Genomic DNA, 25,818 nt, shown 5'->3' on the forward strand with positions numbered 1-25,818 from the left:
GCACGAAATGACTCTCTTTAAAAAAGTAGTTATGAACATATATTACATTGTAACAGAGTCAGTAGTAGAATCTTCAACTCTTTCTCTCTCTCAAGTGGTTAAAATTGACACAAAACATTACATACATTGATACAAAGTAATAAATTATGCAATTAATTAATCACAACTAACTACATATGAGTAGTCTAATATAATAATTTTAAAATGCTTCCTTCTCAAGTGACCAAATATATATTCTTTTGAATGCCGTGAAAAATCATTGTTGAAGTACATACGCATATATGCAAGACTATAAGGGGATTGTGTTCTTGTCAAAAAAATAACAAATAAAAAATAAAAAATAAAAAAATTCACACCTACAAACCAAGACTATTGTTACTATGTACAAGGTGTGACAACATGAAGAGTTAACGTACGTGCAAAGGTATGAATTAAGTTGTGCTGCTAAACCAAACGTGAATTCAGTACACACAAACTAACTTTCTTGTATGTATGTTTTTCTATATAAGTATTTATGTAGTTTTATATGTATTATTTATAGTATATATGCATGTGTGTATAGGTCAATTGAATATATAGGACCAGTCATCCATGGACCATGGCAAACATGAGGCTTGCAGATCGCCGACCAATGACATGCAACAACAAATACTTACCAATTCAAACTCCCACTTTTGCACCGAAAAGAAGGTTCCAATTTTTGTATCTTTTTTATTTTTAATTTTTAAAGAAAATGGAAAAGGAAAGTGAGATGACTTGAAGTTTTGGGGAGCCTAAGGAGCTTTAGGTGCTTTTGATGTTTTTGTTTTCTTGTTTTAAGTGCTTACACGTAAATTTCGTTAAACCCACAAGCTATGTCCATAATTAAGCATTATATTCATCTTATTTGTGAATTTTTCGCAAAAGATATATACTGTTTCATTCACAAGATTCAAATTCGAGACTTTATTTAAGGAAAACTAAATTATGTTAGACGAAGGTTTAGCTTGGATCAGAGAATTGAACCAATTCCAGCATAATGTCAAGATTTACAGGTTCAAGTCTAGCTTCATGTCAGTCATTAAAACATAGTGTAGACTGCTACTTAAGAACGTATAAAGAAATAAAGTTGCCTTTGCTTCTAGTTATAACTTTTAGCGTAAAGATAAGCGTATTATCTAACATTTAGTATGAAAGTAGGTCACGAGGCATGCTGTGCAGTTGAAGCAGAAAATAGTAGTGGGAGAGAATTATTTAGCAAAGGTTTTCCTATGCAATTTTTTTTTTTTTTTTTTTTTTTTAAATCGTCTTTATTACTAGTCATATTTTTAGACGTAGTGAGGCTGACAATTAAGAATTAATTTGGATATTGTATATTACAATTGTTCGTGAATAACGTATTATCATTTAAAATTTATGTGATATAAAAATAAAACAATCAAGAAATTGTACATTAAAAAAAGTTGATAATCAAATCTTCCAATCACCTCTAGAGAACACTGATGTCCACGGCATTGGACCCGTTGTGTACGTTCAACTTCTAGAGATCATAGGGTGGGCAACATATATAATTAAAGGATTAAATAGTTAAGAGTCTTGCAATATGTAATGCTTTCTTGTTTCTATAAAACGTACGACCTAGCTGTTTCTTGTGTAACGTAACTTACACTAGCTAGTAGCTAAACTAGCTACCATATACATACATACATATATATGATATAGATATAGAGAAAAAAAAAATCTTCAATATCAAATATAAAAATCTTATATTTTAAAATTAAACGTCGTAAAGATACATTTATAATTTTTTTTTTTACATATGCATATGTATGCACGAAAATGGTGGATGGAAATAATGAAATTTTTAATTGTATACTCACACATGTGTGAGAACAATGATTGTGGTAAAAAATATTGAATAATTTCATTTGCCCATCTTGATTGATCAATGGTTGGAAATAAGGGAAAAAGAAAAAAATAGTAACATTTTTGTAGTGCATTCAACTTGAGTGCAGTTTTACTGTATCACTAGAATTAATCCACATTAGTAGCATGTTTACTAATTTCTTCAAACTAATTGCATATCTATTTTAACAAATTATTGATGAGGAATGGTTTACACATGTTTCATAAAGATTATTATAAGTTGTAAATTGTAATATTTTAATTTATCTAATTAATCAATGATCATAATCAATTAGGAGCAGGGTTGCTTGTGTACAATCTATAGTCACAAATTAATTATTATCATATAATTTGTCAAATCATAATATATGAAGGAGGGCCAAGCATATCTAGAGAAGGATGAAACAAATATTTTTTAAATCAACCTTAAATACTTGTCATGTGCAAATTGCATGATATATGTTTTATTCCTTTTCTATATTCACTATTGAAAAAAGTTACACAACCTAAAAAAGAAGTAAGATTCGTAATTGTTTTTACTTTATATATCTTTCTCAAAATGGTTACATGACACGAATAATTATGTTTAACTCTCAAATTATTTATAATTTTAATTAATATTAATGAATAAATTTATATATTTAATAATAAAAAAATTAATTTGACTAATGAATAGTGTATGTATCAGACAACTGTAAACTTAAAAGGCACGCTAAATAATTTATATGTACAAATATTTAATACGGGGCGTAATTAACTAAATACTTTAATATTATATATGTGGCTAAATGTCATTATTTTGAAAAAAAAAAAAATAAATTACGGAACACTTTAAATTTCTCAAATTCACATCAATATCTACATCCGGTTACATCATAAGATTATAAAGTGGAACACATAATTTCAGGTGGGGGGGAAGAGGAAATTAGTAGCATAAATTTTTTTTTTTCCCGTTGATAGATAAATAAAAATAAATAAATAAATCTTAATAATGTACAAATTAAAGATCCGAATTGGAGTAAATAACATCAGCTGACTATAGTCTATAGCCAATCCAAGCCGATCTCACTTGTGAGTGAGAGCCGACTCAAGGCGCGGCTGGCGCTAGGCTTAGATGCAGATCCAAGCCGAATGCGTCGTCGAAATTGGGCCCATCGTCGGCTCTGGAGAACCGGCTCAACGACGGCCCATCAATTTTGGCGCTATGGGCCTGGACCGACGGGCGCCCAACGGACGTGACGGCGGAATCCGCCACGGTGCCGGCGGCGTACGAGAAGTTCCCCACGCCTCTCCCGGCGGCGGCGGACGCCGGGAAAACGCAGCCGTGCGACACGTGGAAGGGAGGCGGGGCGCGTGGGACGTAGACCCAGGACGGGGAAGCGGCTGCGCCGGCGGGGACGACGACGGGGCCGGCGGCCGAGGCCAGGAGGTGGGCCGGCGGGGAGAAGGCGGAGACCATGGGGTTCCGAATGTAGGAAAGCGTGGCGTTCCGGCTGGCTTGCATTTGGGCACGCTTCAGTTGCTGTCTCTCTTTCTTGTGAGCATTCTGGTGGCCGCCCAACGCCTGGGAATTCGCGAATTCCCGGCAGCAGTACTGGCACTCGTACTTCCGGCCGTCCGATGACGGAAAACCGCCGGATTCCGGCGACCCAGACGGCGTTTTCGTCGACTCTACTTCTTCGTCTTCCGTTACGTTGAACCCAAATAGCTTCAGACGTCCATTACTCGCGGCGGCAGAGGTGTTAGAAGCTTTACTTTGATGCAACTCCAGCTCTGCCATATGTATGTATATGTGTATAATCTTTGTTTCTAAATGTGTAGGGGGGGGGGGGGGGGGGGGGGGGGGGGGGGGGGGGGGGGGGGGGGTTGAAAGTGAGACAGAAATGAGACAGAAAGAGAGAGGCAGCAAAGGGGAAGTTTAAGGGAGTTGTTGCATGTGTGGGGGGGGGGTATATATACAAGTTTAAAGGGGTTGGCAACTTGGCATATATATAGCTGTAGGGATAAAACAATTCTCATAATAATTAATATAATCACTATATATAATGGGTGTGTATGTATCTCCAAGCATTTTTCCTTTTTTTATTAATTATATATAGAGATTAACAATAATAATAATCAGTAGCCCTAAAAGTGACGGTCCAGTGCATAAAACTAATTAACATGACTCTTGTACCAAAATGTTATGAGTTTGATTCTTGTTAATATTCTTGGTTTACCTTTACCTGTATGGTTGACGAAGTACTACACAAGAGCGAGATAGAGACTGTGAATTTCTCTTATCATTCATTTAAAAAAAAAAAAATAACAATCAATAGTAATCAATTAAATGAGACTAAAATCATTATAGAAAATCACTCACAATATAATAAAAAATCACTCACAATATAATAAAGTTTAAAACCACTAACCAAGGATTAGGGGGCATTACTTATTATCAAGGGTCATTGTTGCTTAATTGGGTTAGAGATTTAGAGACCACACATATATACCAATCAAAAAGATATGAAAATAAAGTCAAAACAGATAGCCCATGCATGCACAAACATGTCTGCCAATTACAATATTAATAATAACACAAAAGACATTAGTTTAAGTGAAAAGAGTTTCAAATCCTATAAATATGAGATCAAATCAAAAGACCGCATACAACATATACATATATATAAAATATGTTGTTTGACGTTCGATAAATTAAGGTTGTATCAAATTAATCTCTTAGGAGAAAGACTAAAATTGAATCAAATAAAAAGTATATTTATAACATACACTAATACAACATATATAGGGTATGATAGAAAGGAATTTATTGCAATTATTTTATATATAAAAGATGTAAGAATTGAAGGGTATCTAGGCTTAGATTCATTCATTTTTAATAATATAAGCTAGAAATGAAATGTGCACCGCTTTATATATGTACAAAACATTAGTCCCATCTCACCTTTCCTAAGGTCCCACTTTTTGCATCAAAGCATATCTTAGCTTTACTGATCATATGTTTCACACCCACCCATTCCCACACTTTTAACTTACATTCATCATTCATGGGGCTATGAAGTATGAACCAACTCTTCATGTTTGCTGCTTTTCTTCATCCTCCTTCATTTTTGGTCAAACTTCTAAATTTACCCCTTACTATATCTAATCTTTATAAACATTTATATATGTATTTATGCATGTGCACTTGAATTTAGGCCCGTATTTTGGTGGGCCGACCTCCCTTAGATCCGTATTTTGACGGTTTTTTTTAGCCTGTCCCGCTATATATATGTTGGACTTTGGCGGGCCCTGCCTTATCGGTCCCTTTTGACAGCTCTGGTATTCCTGAATTATGTCTGCGCAATCATGATAGAAGAGTTTTTAACATATAACATGATAGAAGACATATTCCTGAATTATGTCTGTGCATTTCAAATATCAGCTTAGATTTTTAGTTGAGATGGAACGCATACTGTAATTAGCACAACTAATGCTAACTAGTATTTAATTCCCAATTTGAATTGCTTATGGTTCATGTTTACCGTGATGACCAAAAAATTGTTGTAGATTTCCTTTCTAATATCTCCATTCAATATGGGAAAAGTCATGGGATCTTTGATTTTTGTCTTCTTTCATTCAAGATATTCTTGTTGGTGAGTTCTTAGGCGTTCTTCAGTCATGCTGGCTCACTAGCACTATGTAGTTCATTCCTTTGAGTTTCCCTCCTTCCTTTGATAATAAATAAATAAATTTCAATATAAACACAAATATTACGAGAATATTTAATCATACAATAATATTGCAATTAGTTCAGAGAGTTCAATTACTTTTCTTCTTTCTAATATAAACAAACAATAATTGATTTCATATCATAATTATTTTCCATTAATCATTCAATTAGAAGAAAAATTAAAAATCGATATTTCATGTTTGATAAGTTATATCATTCCTAAAGTTCCGTATAAAATTTTTACAAAGTATAAATCTAATATGAGTAATTTTTTATCATTAAATATTTTTAATTTGTTTTTCTTTAACAATGCAAACATTAATATGATTTTAATAATAATAAATAGCAATTTGAATTAATATAATAGTGAGGAAAACAAAATTATCATATTCTGCAGGGGTTATTGACAATTTATAAGAGTTTTAATTTGGTGCAAAACATTATAACATTATTGTAGAAAAATGGCAATTCTGTGATTAGAGTCAACATGGGACACCTTGTGGAAAGCCATCAAAGTAGACTCCCTAGTCCCTTCCATATATTTTTTAACAAAAGTTTTAATGGGACGAGGCCGGGCATTTTCGTCCAAGAAAATATAAAGTATAATGTGTTAAGCATAATGTATAACTCTTTTAACATAGACATGCAGACATAGTTAAAGAGCACTATTGAGCAGTTAGGACTAACCTATAATCACATATAAATATTTAGTGATCCAAAAAAAGTACTAACTATAAAGTGTATTTATTCATGTTAATAATTTTATGATAATAATTTAAAAAAAAAAAAAAGTGAATTCTATGAGTAGTTCATATTTGATCTCTAAACTTTGATAACTTTTGTGGGTGTATATATATACTTTTTTTACTAGAAAAAAGAGAGAATACCCAAAATGCTTTTTGTGTATATATATCATATAATATTAAAGTTGTTGTGCTTTAGAAAAATTATTAAAAAATTATTCAAAAAATCTTAACTTATAATGTAAAATAACATTGTAACTTTCTTCTTAAAAAGAAATTAAAACAATTATGTCTAAATATTTCAGGACTTTCTTAGGAAAAGAGATATCAAATTCACAACAACTCCAAATATCTTTCTTCTCTTTTATGATAAAGACGGTGTTGTACAACCTAAGAAAAGTTAAAATATGGTTTAATGTTCATTTTGATGGTCTTGTAATATAGCATCAATAATTACATTATAATTAAAATATTATTATAACTTTCATGGTTTGAACTCGGAAACCAAAGCTAGCTATGTGATATTAATGGGAAGAAATTGAATTATTTTTATTTTCGATCCCTCTCAACTATAATGTCATTTTTTTTTTTTTAATATACCGATCGAAATCTCCATCTCTATAATACTAATTCAGGTTCAATTCCTGTCAAGCAGGATCGTTCCAATAAAAATTAGGGTCCTGTACAATATCTTAATTTGAGATCCTTCATTCAAGTAATTTATATATATAAATAATAGTTGTATCAAAATATAAATATTGTATAAAAAATACATTTAAAATTTTATTTAAAAAGTGACTTGTGCCGTGCACATTTAGACGTTGAATCATCTACCAAATTTTTTATATCAACTTCTTCCAAAAGCTCATTTTCAATGGAGATTAAAGTTATTCCATTAAGTCTCTCTTGCAACATACTTGATCGTAAGTAAGATTTCAACAATTTCAACTTTGAAAAACTCCTTTCTACAAAGACAACAGTAATTGAGAAAATCAATAATATTCTATATGCAATAGTAACATTTAGAAAACAACTAACTCATCTGTTTCAATGAATTCAAGATACTCACTGCCCCTTTTTTTTTTTTTTTTTTTTTAATTTCTCTAAGCAATTTTAGCTCAATATACAATTCATTTCCATCAATATCACCACACTGTTCATTGAGATTTGGGAATTGAATTAAAAAATAAAAATAATGGTAATTGCTAATTAATTAGCATAAGGTCCTGGTCGAAGATGCTAATTGTTATTTGAAATTTTGAATTGGGAATTGTCAATCTTAATTAACAATTGTACTTGTCAATTGAGATTTAGGAATTAAGAACTGCCAAAAGTAGAGAAGAGAATCAAGGGATTAGAATATTGGCCCAATCTCCATACACTTAGCTTAAAATCTCGTATATTATATATACATATATATATATACATATATATATATATATATATATATATATATATATATATATATATATATATATAGGGACCCCAAAAATTGTGGTCCTTGTGTGATTGCACATGTTAGACATGCTCAGAACCGGCCCTGCTGTCAAGCTTGCATATTTTGACTTTTACACGGGAGAAAGCCTAACCCTAAAATCCTGAACTCTTTAACCTGAATATTATCATTATTTTTATTTTGTCTTTACTTACCGTTCTTGATATTTAAAAATGTTCACTCTTAGTGAAAATGACCAAAATGCCCTTAAATGTAGTTATGTGAGACACTAACTCTTTGTGCTTCAATATATTGAGAAAGTATGTATGAACAGATACTACATTGTAATAGAGTGAATAGTACTAAAAGAGAATAATATCCAGACTTTGCAAAGTCCAGCTCAGAGTCGTTCTTTAAGATGGTGTATCACTTATGAGAGTCTTTTATTTTTCAACCTTATAGTCAGGGCCGGATTTTAGGCTGTGCAAGCTGGGCTACCGCACAGGGCCCCCAATTTTAGAGGGGCCCCAAATTTTAGAGGTCTAATATTTAATTTTTACCTAACTAGTTTAGAAATAAAAATAAAAAGTTTTCAATAAATCTAAAAAGGTTTTATGAAGAGATGGTAAGAATGTGTATTTAGTGTATTTTCACTTGGAGGTCAAAGGTTCCAAACTTGCATATATTGATTTTAAAAATTATTATTTTAGTAGGGCCACATTTATTTATCAGAACAGGGCTACAAAAAGTTAAAATACGGCCCTGCTTATAGTTGTATTAGTAGTTCGCTTACCAGTTGTCCCAAATTGTTGAGATAAAATGTCACTATAGTTGAGTGATAATAAGTAAAAATAAACTTGGTAAAATTTTATATTAAAAAAAAAAAAAAAACTCCGTAATAATAATTACAGAGTGAAATAAAGTTCAGGTGTTGTTTGCATCTAAAACCTGGAAATTTGGGACCCAAACATTACGTGCTGATGATGAATTATTGTTTAGGATGTTTGCGTGATTGACGTTGAAATCTATCCTCTTTTTTATTTTATTTTATTTTATTATATATATATATATAATATATTTTTGTTTATGCTTTCCTTTCCTTTCCATGGCAAGAGATCTCTCCGAATCTTACTAACTCTCCTACGAGAGAGAAAAGATGGGTGGGCCCCTCCCTTAAATTAATCATTAATTAAGACAAATGCATTTCATTTGCTTCTTTGATTGATTAAATGTGTTTTGTGCAACTAATTAACCTAATTAATTAAGCTTATAAACTCCCCACCTGGGCCCACCTTGTCCCCCACTTTTATTTAAAATTTTGTATTTTCTCATCGGCTCTACATTGCACATTTGGTACGTTAGTACCTCGCCAATCAACTCAATGCACCCAATATATATATTTTTACTTTTTTCATTTTCTAATAGTATTCATTTATGAGTCTTTTTATTATAGCGACATATTTATTCATAGTGATTGACTTTATTTTTAAAAATAGTTTAAAATTTTTTTCTTCGAAAAGAAAATTTTAATTTTTTTTAACACAATATGACTTTAATTTTAGTATATATGAATTTTATTCTTATCACAACACTTGATTACTTGTAAAATTTTATGTTTCGCTGAAAATATTATACTGTTAATTTTATTCGACAAATTTATCTTTACACTAATAAAATTATGTTCGGGTATATTAATTTATAGTCTTACAGAATCATACTTAATTATTCTACACACTATACTTACGAAATATATATATATATATATATATATATATATATATATATATATATATATATATATATATATATATATCATATTAAACCAAATATGTTTTAGTGTCATTTATCATATTTTACCAAATATTATTACTTTTTTTTTCTAATATAAACAGTATATTTCAATATAAATGAAACTATTACAACAATAATTATTTATATTATAATTATTTACCATAACGATAATCTATTAATAGTATTGTAATTATTAATTTTTATCATTTCCTCCGTTTCCTGAAACATTGGTTAGCTTGTGGGGTGATACTTTTTACAAAATATTTTTTTTTTAATATATATATATATATACTATTTTTAAAAATTATTTTGATATTTTTTGAAAGCCAAAAGCATCAGATTATATTTGCCACCAAGGGCTGAATAAAAGCAGGAGGTACATCCCTCCAAACAGTACGGCCAGCTACTACTGCAGTTATGTGTTTTGATAAGGAATGAGCCACATGGTTAGCCTCCCTATTCACAAAACTAACTAGTGTTCCAGGCATAGCATTAATTAAACGATTGCAAGATAATAAAACGAAACCAAAATAATTACGAAATGAACTGGCACACTTTAATCCTGAGACCAAAACCGATGAATCCGTGTAAAGCCTTCCACCTGATAATCCATTGTCTTTCAACCAAGAGAGTGCCTCGCGAAGCGCCATTGCCTCCGCTAACGGGGGATCATGCGGACACAAAAGAGGGTCGTTGGCTGCCACCACATATGAGAAGTCGCTATCCACAACAAAGAAGCCAAACGCAACCGCATGGTTATCGCCGTGAAAACCTGCATCGACATAGCAGTGATAAGGCGGGGGGGCCTGTGGTGGCGTAGCAGCCAGTGCCGGTTGCAGCGTAGCAGTCTGGCAGCATGCTTGTTGGTTATTATTTTGATATATAATTATGTATTAACTTTATGTATTAAAATTGAACATTCGTTTTTGTGTATCACACATGTAAGAGGGCTAGGTAATATTTTTTTTTTAAAAAAATAAAAATTCTAAGATCCGAATCAACAATGGTACGGTGCCTCTTGCACTGTGCATAACCCAAAAGTGAATGAGAAAGGTTTTGAATTCCTACAATACCAGACATGAACTTAAAACTTCATTTAAAACTTTTTTGACGTGTATCCAATATAAGAGACACCGGTACCCATCGAGACCATAAACTTTTTCATAAAGATAATAGCTACAAGAAGGGACTAAAGTGAAACACCTCATACAAAAAGTGTTCCTACTGGCAAGGAATTGAATCCCTAATCTAAAGTGATTAGAAAACTTTGTTCTTAGACCAAGAGTTCATTGGATATTGAGGAAACATTAATTAATGTGAATAATATAATTAATTAGGATAATGAAAGTAATTTTTGAATAATTAAATTGAATGAGAAAGTATGGTTAAGATAGCACATAATGTTGTATGTGATTCTATGATAATTAATCATAATTACTTAAGATACTAAAGCTACTGAATGAGTGAATGGTCAGTCTTATATCATTGTTTTTAAGTAATAATATTTTTAGTACTTTTCTTTTTTGGAGATTATATGATTATAACTTTTTTTTTAATAAATAATAATATTCTTAGAAGTATGCATTAATCCCAAAAGAATTGGATGGATTTTTCTAGTCTAATCTCGATAAAGGTGAATTTTTTTTAATAAAATAGATTGATATCATTTTGTGGCAACCATTGATGCATGATAATATATGTGGGGTCAATATAGGGGAGCTGAAATTATGGTTCTAGATATATTTGAGGACTTAGATTATATTTATATTAGTGAAATAAAAATTTCTATATTAAGGTTTTTATTTTTTATTTTTATAACTTTGATCAAATTATAAGTCGTCAAATTTTATATATATAAAAAGAAGTAATTAAAGTATTAAATCTTAAAAAGTTATAATTAAATACATTAACTTGTCAATTTGACGTAATTAAATTAAATAACCTGTTACCTAAAGGTAACAAGTAAAAGTGCTGATTTCGCAATAAATAAATTAAAAATAAAAAAAATTAAAGAAGCAATTGGCTTCTGTGTCTACATTTGGACAAGGAAGCAACTAGTTTCTCCATCTAATTGGACAGAGAAGCGCAGAAGTCGCTAGAGATTATATTTTTTTAAAAGAAATATTTTTAATTAAAATATGACACGTCATTTTTTTTTTTGGTTTTACCTTAAGATTATCATATAATTAATCTAATTGCAACAATTTAACAAGTTACTTATTTAATTGTATCAAATCGATGAGTTAATATGTTCAATTACATTTTTAAAAAAATTTAGACGTCTAATCAATTTTTTGTATAAATTTTGAGGACCTATTTGTCTTTTTTCCCTTTTCCCTTAATTGTAATTTGGGAGACTAAAAAAAATTTATACTTCAATAAGAAAATCACAAAAATAAAATGACTCCAAGAGCAAATGAGTCTATCTGGATTTACCAAGTCTTGTAAACTAATGGGTAAATGCTTACCATATGTTGTCATCCAATAAAAAAAAAAAAGAAAAAAGAAAAAAAAGAAGCTTTTAATGAATATATTTGGTTTAGGATGAGAGGAAATGAAATTTAAATCTTAAATGCATATCTAAGGGAGTACAAAGTGTATTACATAAAGGCTAGATACACAATTGTTGGTAGCTTAAGTTAGAAAAGATAGTAGTTCCGAGAGACCATAATATAATAATGTAGTGGTGAAGTCTTTAGGTCACTATCCCTTCTTTTGGTAAAAATATCATTCCTTTAATTCTTTCTCAGATTCTTTAGTGGTCAATGTCACGGTTAGGGCAGAATAAAACTCGTGTAGGTTTTATAGGTAATGATTGGTTGAAGTATAGTACATTATTAGTTCGAGATACTTGACGACTAAGGATATTTCACATGATTCCTTAATAATAATGCCAGTTTGCTTAGCTTTTCGAGGAATCATGTGGATGTGGAAATTCGATGTGCACGGGATGTGGTGTGGATGATGACTTGCTTTTATGGCTTTCCGAAAAGGAACATGAGGAGGGATTCATGGTCTCTTCTCAGTTCTCTATCTCATAAATTCACGCTCCCTTGGGTTGTTGTAGGAGATTTCAATAATCTCATCTTTCAACAGGAGAAGAGAGGTGGAAACCCGCATCTCGACAGCCTTCTACGCGGTTTTGGGGAGGTTGTTGATACATGTGGTTTATCTCTGTTGTCTATGTTGGGTTATCTGTTCACTTGAGAGAGAGGAGGGGGCATGGATCAGTGGATTGAGGAGAGGCTTGACAAAGTTTTGGCCACGGCTGATTGGTGTGGTATGCAGAAGAGGGTTTGTGTGGAGAATCTCTTGACAAGGAACTCAAATCACTCGGCCATTTTCCTCAACTTATATGAGGTGAATGGGCAGGGATGTGGGCCTAGACGATTCAGGTTCGAGATGACATGGCTACTTAATGAGGGGTGTAGGGAGGTGGTGGAGAATGCTTGGCACGAGAGTAGGGCTTAGGGACTGTTGAATTGTCAGCAGTATTGTGGTGAGCGACGGCTGCAGGGGGGAGGGGTGATCACTTCCACAAGTTTGGAGATAGATTGAAGAAGTTGCGCAGGGACAACTTTTTTTTAGAGACCATAGGGACCCGACCTCTCTGGCAGAGTTCCAACGACTTGAGGAGCAGTTGTGCCATGTAGAGGCTTAGAATGAGGTTTTCTGGAGGCAGCGAACTAAACAACACTTGCTCAAAGGCGTAGATGCAAATACTAAGTTCTTCTACAGGTATGCTTCTGCTAGAAAAAAAGAAGAATTTGATTTCTAGTTTAAATTTACATCCCAAAATTTGGGGCTGGGATTCAGAGATTTGGGTTTGGGTTCGAGGTGGGAGATGTCACCGACGTGAATGGAAAAAATTTTACATCCCTATTCTCGTTTCACCAAAAAAATTCTATCATTGGATAGCCTCCAACGGGGCAAGGGCCATATTTTTCCATCAAATCCATGTTGAATTGTCATTCTTACCGAAGAGCGTATAATATTAAAAAAAAAAAAAAATACTAAGCAACTCTAGAATTGTCACCCATATATAAACAACCTCACAAAATGCCACATCACAAAAATGCAATAGTTACCCAAACAATAATTACCACATAATGTGTTTCTTTGTGAGTGGTAAATGTTAGGGTGTGTAAGAGTCATAATATTTAATATATAGGAAACTAAAACCTTTAATATATAGGAAACTAAAACCTATAAGTTAAAAAAAAAAAAAAAAATAGTCTGGCGGCTATAAAAATTTAAAAATATATTTATAATAATTAAGAATTTTATAATCACATAACATGTAATTCTATAAGTTCTCTTTTTATTAATATCCCAACATGCATATAATATTAAGAAAATAATTATGACCATTTTTTTTGTTATAATTATTTTTTAAGAGGTCTATTACAAGTACTACCACTCTTTTTCGTATTCATTCATATATGTGAAAGTCACGGATGTTTTGTCGAGTACTTTTATTAGTTATAAAATTTTCATTCTTAGCTTCTTCTTCTCCTCTTGTTGTACTCTTTTAGGTGATATCTAACAAATATAATTAAAGGTAAATTGTGCCGGCAAGATGTGAAATCTTGGCATCGGAATATAGACTACTTTAGGAGTAATTGTATTTTATTTTCTCTTTTTAATGACCCGAGTATTTTGGCTTCGACGGGTTATATCTTAAACGTGTTTCTTTGTTCATGAAGAGTTAAATTGAGCTTGCTCAGTGTTGAGACCCATAACTAACTGTACATTTTCGCGCATAAGAAACCCAACCCCAACTCAACTTGAGAGGCCCAACAATAAATGATTTGTGGTGGGGTTTGAACCACCATCATGGTGCACACGGTTGCAAAAACGGCGTTGTTTAATTTTGACGTCCGACTTTAGAAAAAAAATTATTTTTGATTGCCGTTAGCGACGTTATGCTGTGCATAATTTGAATTATATATTCAGAATTAATGAACTATATATCCAGAATTAGTGAACTATATATCCACACTGGTTACTAGTACTCTGTTTTGGCTTATGGCAGTTCGCTGCGTCTGTGTATTCAGAATGAATGAACTATATATTCAGAATTAATGAACTATAAATTTAGAATGAGTTAATACCCAAAATCGTCTTCGACTATAGTGGTTTTTCTCAATTTCGTCCTAAACGACTTTGGTGACCTAATATCGTCCCAGACTTTTGTGTTTCGCTCAATTTAGTCCCAGATTTTTGTATTTTTGCTCAATTTAGTCCCTCATTTGTTATTCTGTCCATTTGGTGTTAAATAAATAGACAATTCAGTAATTTTAATATTGGCATCTCTTTACTCATAGACATGTGAACTGCGAAATCCTTTTTTTTTTTTTACGAATTACTCCCAGAATTACTCCAAAAACTGCGAATATAAAATTTGATTTGCAAGTCCGGGAGTAATTCGTACAAGAAAGAGGAATTTCGCACTTCACAAGTTGAAAGTAAAGATACATCAATATTGACATTACTGAATTGTCCCTTAATTTAACACCAATTTGACGGAATAACAAATGGAGGACTAAATTGAGCGAAACACAAAAGTCTGGGACGATATTAGGTCACCAAAGTCGTTTAGGACGAAATTGAGAAAAACCACTATAGTCGAGGACGATTTTGGGTATTAACTCAATTTAGAATTAGTGAACTATATATCCAGAATTAATGAACTATATATCCAGAATTAGTGAACAATCAATATTTTTTTTTAAACGGCGCCACTAACGGCACCGTTGATTGGTGGAGTTAAACGGCGCCACTAACAGCACCGTTACTCCACCATAGTGAAATGGCGTCGTTCACAACCGTGTGCACACGATTGTACGGCATAACAATTGGTATTTCTTGCTACCACCATAACTTGAAAAAAATTACAAGTACTAGTGAATCAAGTTTTAGAGTACGTATTTTTTTTAATTAGATAATATAATTATGACAATAGAACTACAACCATTACAAATCAACAACTAACGCGTCTTATATGAGATTGAATTGATATAAAATAAATAAATAAAATTTAACGAGTTTAGATTATATTTTTCTTTTCTTTTATTTTGTAATTTTACGGGTTACCTTTGATAGGATGCTATTAATTTAATTTCTCTCTTGAATTGGAATTTATCACTTTTTAACTAAAAAAAAGTTAAAAGGTAACACGATTAATTAAAATATATAGTGGTGAGAATATTTTCACTTTTATCAACGCATAACAAGTGAATTATAGTAGAGGTAGATCGAGTCGCGGTGCATGAAAGCTGGAACCTATCACTTTTTTAGTTAAAAGATAATACTTTTAAAATAAAACATATTACTTTTAAATCAAAAAACTTGTAAAAAACCCACTCCCATCCGTTAAAATCTCAACCCCAAATTTTTTTGTTCTGAAAAAACTTCCTCAAGAATCACTTTTGAAATGCTCTGATGACTATGTGATTTTGTACCATGTACAAACTCAAAGCCTTCACCATTCACTTTAGGGATACCTGTATAAAAATCATGAGTGTTGATCATCACATTAGAATTTTCCTATATATATATACATATACTTGTAATAAATAAAGCAAACAAGATGGATCTCTGTGACTCTCCTTGAGGGAAGGTCACAGGATTGAACCTTGATGGTAAGATATTGACTCTTTGAACTGTAACAAATCAGATAAATAAAATTTAGGGGGGTGTATTCAATCATGACTTTTGTAGAATTTTAAAGACTTTTAAAATGATAGATTTTAATAAACTTTGATTGACTTTCACAGAGTCGTTTAAAACTTTTTAAAACTTTATAGGACTCTATAAAAGTCTATATAAAAAACATTCATAGACTTTTATCAACTTTTTATTTTAAAAAGTCTACAAAAGTCATTGAAATTCTAAATTGAATACACCCTTACAAACTTTCAATGACTTTGATTCTTATCATTTATAATTTTCTTACAAAACATTTATAATATATCATAAAATTCTTCTTATTATATAGTTCTTCACCCACATCAACATTCTCAAGATTATTATTTTTTATCCCTAGTATGCTGAGACTTATATGCTAATTACTTATTATTCAAAAAAAAATGCTAATTACTTATATATATTATTAATAAACATCAACAAAAAAAAAAACTATTTCATTAGAAGTCATAACAATATTATACAATAAAATTTATAATAAAAGAATTGATCAAATAAAATATTTAAAAATATAATTACAAGTTTCATAAAATAAAAAAATAAAAATCTAATATTAATAATATATATAAAAAAAATTATACTTGATATATTGCTAGACATCTATCACGCAGAGTACTATTATTTGCAATAGCAATTTAAGACTGCAAACAGCAACAAGGTGCTATTGTTTGTAACCCCAAATTGTTATGGCGAACAGTAGTTCGCTATTCGTAGTAACTTGTTCGTTAAAAAAGGAAAAATATATATTACAAATATAAGCATAAAAAGAATAAAAAACAAAATATATAAGTATTTATATGAATATTATGAAACTTATACTAAAATTTGACAATGAAAAATTTGCTTTGTTCATGTATTTAGAGGGAATTAGAGAAAGTTAGGGATAAAAAATTCATAGAAAAAATAAAAATCAATATAAACAAGCAATAATGAAGTAAAAATAATATTATTTCAAATTTTTAGATGAAGATTGTAAAGTTTAGGAGAGAGAAAAATTAGTAGAGTTTAGGTATGAGGAAAATATAGGATAATGAAGAAAAAAATAATTTTATTGAATTTAGATATGTTTATAAAGTTTAAATAGGGAGAAAAAAAATAGAGTTTTAATAGAGAGAGAAAACATTCAAAGTTGTAAGAAGGAAAATTTTGAAATCTTGGGGTTGATGGTTGGATTTCAACTATTTATATTTGAGAAGAAAAAGTCTACAAAAGTCTTAAAATTAAAAAGTCTACAAAAGTTCATAACTTTTGAATACCACATGACTTTTAAAGACTCTTTAAAAGTCTTAATCGAATACCATACGACTTTTAAAGACTCTTTAAAAATCTTGATTGAATACCGCCTGACTTTTAAAGACTCTCTAAAAGTTTGAATTGAATACCTCCAAACTTTTAAAGTTCATAAAAGTCTTTAAAAGTCGATGAAAGTCATGATTGAATACACCCCCCTTAGAAGAGATACTACCTTGTAATAGAGTCAATAGTACTAATAATAATAATAATAAGAAACCATAGTTTGGTGTCAAAGTATAGATTATGCAAGTTGTTGGACACATTCAGTTAGGGTGTACATGCATGAACTGCAACTAAATCAACTCATGTAGATCAGAGCCACGCACCCATCATGTCGGATAACATTTTCCATGGAAACTGAAAATTCAACTACCATGACATGTGATTGTCCATTTGTCCACCCCAAAGAAATTTCTTATGAACTTGCAGTTTCTTGTACTGCATTTTTGGTTAATGTTCAGAGAATATTTGACAATTTGGTATGACTTTCCTAGCTGCTACAATCCCCACTTCTACATCATTCGCTTTGCAAACCTTAATTTTCCACTCATTTTCCATTTGAAAACAACAATTACTTAATTGTGCATGGTACAACATAATTGAGTCTATTTCAAGCCCCTTTTTTGTTTTGTAGTTAAGAAATCAATGAAGTGGGTGTCATAATTCAATTCACCCACAAGTTTTGAAAACCAACATACTTATTCACTCTAGCTTTTGGTTTGTCTTCTATGTTTTTTTTTTTTTTTTTTAATTCTATATATAGATGATATCATATTCTAAGTAACACTTGTAATATCAATCCGAATAGTATTTCAATGGAGACAATCCCAATCGAATTAGTTGGACAATTATCTTGATAATCACTAAATTTTAAGTTTGATTCTCTGTTTGAGTTGCCTATAGGCCTTTATGATTTGAGTCAGTCTAACATAAGCGGGTTTACTTCTTTGTGATCATTTGCATGCTACGGTTATAAGGCAGGCTTCACCGAGAACATAATTTCAGATAGGAACTACAAACTTTTTCATAAATCAGGAAGAAGACTTTCTCGTAAATCTAAGAATAGTATTTCAAAATTATTTGACAAGCCCCTGAGATTTGTTGTTGGTTAAAGAAACTTAACACTTTTGTAGTTTTTGTAACCATGGTGATGAATTTTTATTATCAGTACGATGAATTACGCAACAATTTACATTAACTCTTAAATTAATACATAACTAAAATGCTTTCAAGAAAATTTAAAGACGGTGCTTGAAAAGTACTTAAGGTGAGACTTAAATTCTTGTCAAGACCTTGTCTCAAATCATTAGACGAAAATCGAGGTCGTCAGATTAATCGAGATGATTAAATATTATGTTCTAAACTAAATAAAACATATTAATAACAGTGGGCAAGGACAGTGCATTTTATATTAAAGTTTGGGGTTGTCTTATGTAGAAGATCCAAAGAACCAAGATTAAGATGGAAAAGAGGTTTATAAATATATATATGATTAAGCATAAGCACATGGTTAGTGGAATGATGGTAGGGAAATGCATGTGAGTAAGCCCCAGCCCCCTCAACTGTTGATTCCACCAAAGCTAAAAACAAAGGTCGTAGGAACATAACGACTAGGAATCAAGATTCAAGGATACCGGGACACACTGGCCACTGTGGGGCCTACATGTGCTACAAATGTGGCACTGGGCCCACAACCATGAAAATGAACAAAAGCTATCTATCTAGCTTCTCCTAAACCTAACCTAGCTCTCCCAAGTTTTGGAATTTAAACTAGTAGGCATTGTCTAATCAAGAGCTTTATTTAGTTTATTTATTCATTAACAACTGTCCTTTGCCAACAAAGGGTTTTTTTTTTTTTTTTACTGAAAATTAATTTCTCTTCTCTCAAACATTCACTCAAATACGTAAAAAGAGTTTGAAAGAGTTATCTTTAAGTAAGCTTGATCAAAACTCGAAATATAAAATCAAGAGTTCAAATTCAAGTATACTTTGTAACTCGCTAGGAAGATAACAAAAACTTCAAATATGAGATCAAGAGTTTGAATTCATGTATGTATATATTAGCACTTTTAGGAGAGCTATCCTCAAATGAACACTATGTAGTATACAAACCCTGGGGGTGTGGTTGAGTGGAAGAGACACATTCATCCTTAACCAAAGGTCAAAGGTTCGATCATTGATTTTGGGTATGGAACAAGCCTTAAATCTCCAGACCAGGGAATTAGTCACTGTGTCTGACAATGAAAACTCTGGTACACCCAAAACAAAATTAAAAAAATAGTGCAGTATACAAAATAATAACAATAAATTTCTCTTTGGTTGTTTATTGGTTTCCACCACCTAGTATTAAAAAACACTCTTAGAGGACATTAATCATGCTTTCTTTTGTTGTTGATTGAAGTGATGCCGATATTATCGCTTTAAGATCTCCCAAATCTGCGATTATGGCCCACCATGTTAAGCTTATCAACTTAAATCAGCCAATCACAGTGTTTAATACAACATTATTACTATTATTATTATTATTTAAAAAAAAAAATCCTTTTGAAACGTAACACACTCAATAATTATTGACTAAACTTGCTTCTTTTGTATTGGTACAACTCGACTAGGGAACTCATCAAGCCATCAATTCACTCAATTTTAAAATTAAAGTATATATGAATATCCCTAATTACAATAAAAAATTTAAAAAAAAAAAAACACAAGCCACACTCTTAAAAATAATATAATGAAACTAATATCTACAAATAACAAAATTTTTAAATCCCACAAAAAATTACACCTTCATAAAGGTCAAACAATTGATCTTAAATTAGAGAGTTTTAAGTTTTCTTATTCTAGTTTGTAATTTGATGGCATCATCGTTACTTTTCATAAGAAAAGTTTTACATTTGAGTCTCATCTCAATCATGTGTTGTTATTCAGTGAAGTCTATACTAACACTTTTTTTTCATACTTAAAATGGCATAATTGAGATGTTTATCATTTTTTTTTTTTTGTGAACGAAGAGAGGCAAGGGCTCGATGCTACTTAATTTTATGAGAAGCAGCCCCCCTCTCCCCTCCCCTCCCATCCCAATCACCCGCAAGAAGACACACAATTCCCTTCGGAGGATCTTCCAACACCAAGGTGCTCCAATCACTCAACTGCCCCGATTGAAATGTTTATCATGAATTCCTATTAACTCACTTAAAAGTTACTATACGCGTTAACTTAATTAATCATATGAGTGTACTATTGAAGAGAAACACATAGATGAGATTGTGTATTGCATTTATTGGTTGTTTATCCAGGAAGAGATCACTTCTCAAATCTCAATTGCCTTTATTGGGTGTTTGTTTTTTATTTTTTTATTTTTGTCAAAAGTAAGTCTTTATTGGGTATTGATATGTAGATTCTAAATTTGGGATCAAAACCCTCCACACGTAGTACTACAACACATGAGAAACAAAACTTCTAAGTGTCCACAAGCTATTGAACTTGAGATGACATCCATTTTAACATCCAATGACTATAGTTTCTTGAAAAAAAAATGAAATTATTAAATTATTTTATTTTTATATTGTATTGGTATTTGTATTCAGCAAAATGAGACTAATTCAATAATAAAAAAAAATGATTCTGAAAAAGAAAAATAAAACCAAAAATAATCAATAATTGTTCACAATATCCAACATATGTTATACATAATAAAAATAGAAACCCCATTAGCTTTCCAATTGATCCTCTTTTTTTCCTTTTGAATCCATTTCTTTGGAAGGATCCAAAAAGGAAGAAAGATAAACTACTCATTAATATGTGTGAGACTTTGTTTTCAAGTTGTAATCCTCTTTCTTTTTGGGATATGTTCAAAAGCATATTTTATTCATCCAAAGAAGACCCTCCATGTACTCCAAGTGACACTACATACCTACTCTTTTATTTATATGCATAAACATATATGAGCAAGCTAAGGTGCACTTAGCTTTAAGTCATGTGAAGTGACTATTTATTGATTAATCTAATGAAATTAAGTATTGTTGTTTATTAATTGCCACTAATTATATATAACATGATGCCTAAGCCTAGATTACAGTCTAGATTTTTAAATCATTGTGATGAAATTCCATCAAAACCTTTTTTGAATATTAAAATACTACTATTAATTATATATTTTATTAATAGAATAGAAGATCCCGTGAAGTGTGAGAGATCATTGGGACCTTGGTCAATCAAAGAGACAAAAGAAATGTGCTTTTGGTTGGATATATATATATATATATATATATATATATATATATATATATATACACGGCAAAAAATTATACTTTTTTAGTGCTACTGACTCAGTTACAATATAAATTCACGACTACTTTCTCAAATTAAGTGTGAATTAAACTCATAACTTTTAATTTGGGAGAATCGTTCCGTGCCACTAGACTACAAAGTCATTATCAGCAAAAAAATTATATAATTCCTCCTCTAATTTGCTTTAATTTTGGCACAAAACTCTCTCACCAAATTATATTAAAAAAAAAAAAATACTATTACTCCATGCTTCCCCTTTACGCCATTTTCCTCTTCACTTATCCATGTTATTAAGATATCAAGTACCGTAGTAGATGAGAAGTAGCAAACATCTACTATACAAAAGTATTGTTACTAAAATACATGAAATGTCCTAAACAATTATATTACATCCCTTAAACTAACACAAAATGTTCAACCCGGACACCTTCTCTTCTTCACTTGGCTCCTTCATCAACTACACACCAAACAAAACAACCATGAAAACTAGAATTCACGTACTCAACATTGGATAATATTTTATACAAAAAATATATATTTAAGAAGGGGTGGACCAGAAAATCATCTAAATGATGACGAAATTTAAATGATGTTAGAAATGTCAATGACAAAATATCAAACACCCATCATAAAGTTCAAATACAAAATACAATATAAATTACAATAGAATAATGTTTTTTATAGACTATATGATCGTTATGGAAGAAGTCAAAAATATACTTGAGTGTGGTGAAAATGTGAAATTTTAAACACTTTGAAATGCGATAAAAATATTTAGGACAAATTATGATACATAATCAATTAGATTAAATAATTTGAATAGAAAAGACATTAGATACTATATTTAAAGAGCAGTTGATCTTGACTAAATCAATGGCTGAGATTTATCTGTATTTTTCACATGGAAACTCCTTCACACACACATGCATACACGCACGCGCGTGCACACACACACACACATTTCTGATGAGAGCTAATAAATCAATGTTAGTCGTCCATCTGGCCAAGTCTAATGCTTCTAGAGCAATGAGGAAAAGAAATACGGTGACATTTTTATAAATAACCAAAATTTTAAGTACACTTTGTAACCCTATAGTATGTACTTGCAAAACTACTACATCTAATGTGCCAAGTCTGATCTAATGCTTCTAGAGCAATGAGGAAAAGAAATACGGTGACATTTTTATAAATAACCAAAACTTTAAGTACACTTTGTAACCCTATAGTATGTACTTACAAAACTACTACATCCAATGTTATATGAAAGTGCACTCCGTAGTGTTGTTAAATGTACTTTCAATGTTCATTGAAAAGTGCACTTGGCAACACGCCAACACCACAGAGTGCACTTTGCAAAGTTTAGATGGACAATTGAGATTGGTGCTAAGTTTTCTCTCCTTGATTTATATCCGTTAGATATCTTTTAGATGGACAATTGAGATTGGTGCTAAGTTTTCTCCTGAAAACAAGTTCTCCTAAGATCCTAATCTTTTATATACAAGAACAAAGTCTATAGGATTAGGATCATATGAGAACTTGTTATCAGGTGAAAATAAAGAACCAATTTCAGCCGTCTAATCTATCTAAAAAAATCTAATGGATGTAAAGCAATGAGGAAAAAATGCGGTGGCATTTTGTTAAATAACTTGAACTTTAACGTGCATTTTGCAACACTATAGAGTGTATTTCTCCTGGAGTGAAAGTGTAGTGTTCTTAGGGTTCACCTTTTAGAGTTTACGATTTAGTTTTTTTTTCGGTTTGCTTTAGGGTTTTGTTTTGAAATTTGATATATGGGTTCACTTTTTACTGTTTAGGGTTTAGTATTTATGGTTTAGCTTTAGGGTTTAGCTTTTAGACTTTATCAACGGATGTACTCTATATTATTACAAAGTACATCCTATAGTGTTGTAAAATATACTGTGTTATTGCTAAGTGCATTTTAAAGTTGAAGCTAATTATCAAAATACCACCATATATATTTTTTTTACTCTATTTTTTCTTCCCCTTGCTATATATAGACTCGTTAAATATGTCCCAGATGGATGACTATGAACAAATTCTCACATAAGTGTGCCATATATATATATATATATATATATATATATATATATATATATATATATATATATATATATATATGAAAGCATATAAGCATGTGGGACTAGGTAAAGATGAAGGGGCAAAGTTCATATTATTGTACGTATTTGCTTCCACGTACAATCTGTAATACTTTAGAAAGAGGCTCTAGATAAACTAATGTTTCAAGTTTTTGGAGGTACTTGTTAGGACATAAAAGAAATCAAGTGGATACAATATATATAATTGTTGTCATATACGCAAGAAACAAAACATAGGTCAAGACAAGTTAACTGTGATGTCCAAAAGAATCATAGTTCAAGTGGTTGGGTTATGTACATCATGTATACATATATATACAGATATTATTTTTTAAAGTTTTAGTTAAGTTACGGTATAAGTCGTGAAATGGATAACCTAATATGACATTTCCCCAAGGTGGAGGTTAGCTAGCTAGGAGTATAATATATATGGTCCACATGTATTTCATCCTTCTAAGAAACATGTTATTTGTATTTTTTTAAAATAAAATTTAGTAATTAAAAGATTCCAAGTTCGACTCTTAGTGGAAGTTACTTATTGATTTTATTAGTCGTTTAACCCGCTGGTCAGTTATGGACTACTTAAGTAAACTCTTGCTAGCTAGATAGGATCATAATACGGGGTTTACTTAGTACACACCCTTAGGTAGTGCATGGCTGCGGGTTAATTCTGTCACCCAAAAGCTTAGTGTACAATTTAATATTATTAAGCATGACAGAATCTTTTATATTCATTAATTACTCATAGATTGATTAACTCTATCACGGATTAATTAGATAAAATCGATCCCTTCAAGTAGTATAAATAATATTTGTGAAAAGGATTTAATAAACATAGCACTAGATACCACCCTTATTATATTTAATAGTTGAGTACAAATTAAAGTATTCTATAAGCAAGTTCTGATCTGGTGTTAGAGTATTAATTAATATCATTATATTTTGATGATTAAGGTATAATTTAATGATTTATATATTGGAAGCAATTAATTAAGGTAGGATCGGACTACAGAAATTGTCTTGTTGTCCTTGTCCATAACAAAATATATAATTGAATAGGTCCTAAGCAGAGCATATGATTGTATATATAATATTGTAATACGTTGGGTGTTTAAGTAAGAAGGACAACAATCAATTTAAATATTTAATACTCTTCCTATTTGGTAGGGGAAGGGTTTTTCCAACAGTCACATTATTGCAACAAAAGTCCAAACTACTACGATTCTAGGAATAATAAGCTTATATTACTAATAGTTAATGTCACTGTTCAGTTTACGGAATGAATTTTAAAGGAATACGAATCATATTTTATAGAGAAATGGAATGTGCAAAAAATATAATAAGAATTGTATTTAATTTCAATGATTGGTTTGAAAAAGAATAGAAATGAAACTAAGAACCAAACATATCCATCATATTGATCTACAAAAATCAAAGGCTCTAAAGTAAGAAAAAAAATATTGTGGTGTAATTTTGCAATTGCAAAGCACTCTTATAGAGTCACAGATTCAAAGTGCACTTGTACCTGTCAAAAAGTGCACTTGGTGTACAGTTGGTCTGCCTTCTTCTCCGGAGAAGGCAACCAAACAACACCGGCGACAGGTGTTTTTTGCCAGAATATGGTCGAAATCAAAATCTCGCTGTAGGTTTACCGGAATCTTAGTGACCTGTAATTATAGGTCACCAACAGATTTTTGAGCCTCAGTGCTCTAAAATCATAAGTTTAAGGGCTTAATTGCAACATTTGAAAGTCTAAGGGCCTAATTGACTTATTGAATAATTCCTTTCAAAAAAAAAAAGAATTAGTTCTAATCAAAATAACATTTATACATCATCTCATACACT

The 25,818-nt window shown here is 31.0% G+C and overlaps 1 protein-coding gene across 1 annotated transcript; it reads right to left on the reverse strand.

The window, feature by feature from the left end:
* Positions 1 to 2,720: 2,720 nt before the first annotated feature.
* Positions 2,721 to 3,813, reverse strand: LOC109156754 (zinc finger protein 6-like). Its single transcript, XM_019304587.1, has one exon. It carries the CDS (start codon positions 3,662 to 3,664, stop codon positions 2,972 to 2,974), a length of 693 nt encoding a protein of 230 aa, XP_019160132.1. The 5' UTR covers positions 3,665 to 3,813; the 3' UTR covers positions 2,721 to 2,971.
* Between the last annotated feature and the right edge of the window lie 22,005 nt (positions 3,814 to 25,818).

Source organism: Ipomoea nil, unplaced genomic scaffold (assembly GCF_001879475.1).
Source record: "Ipomoea nil cultivar Tokyo-kokei standard unplaced genomic scaffold, Asagao_1.1 scaffold2759, whole genome shotgun sequence".
Classification (NCBI taxonomy): Eukaryota; Viridiplantae; Streptophyta; class Magnoliopsida; order Solanales; family Convolvulaceae; genus Ipomoea; species Ipomoea nil.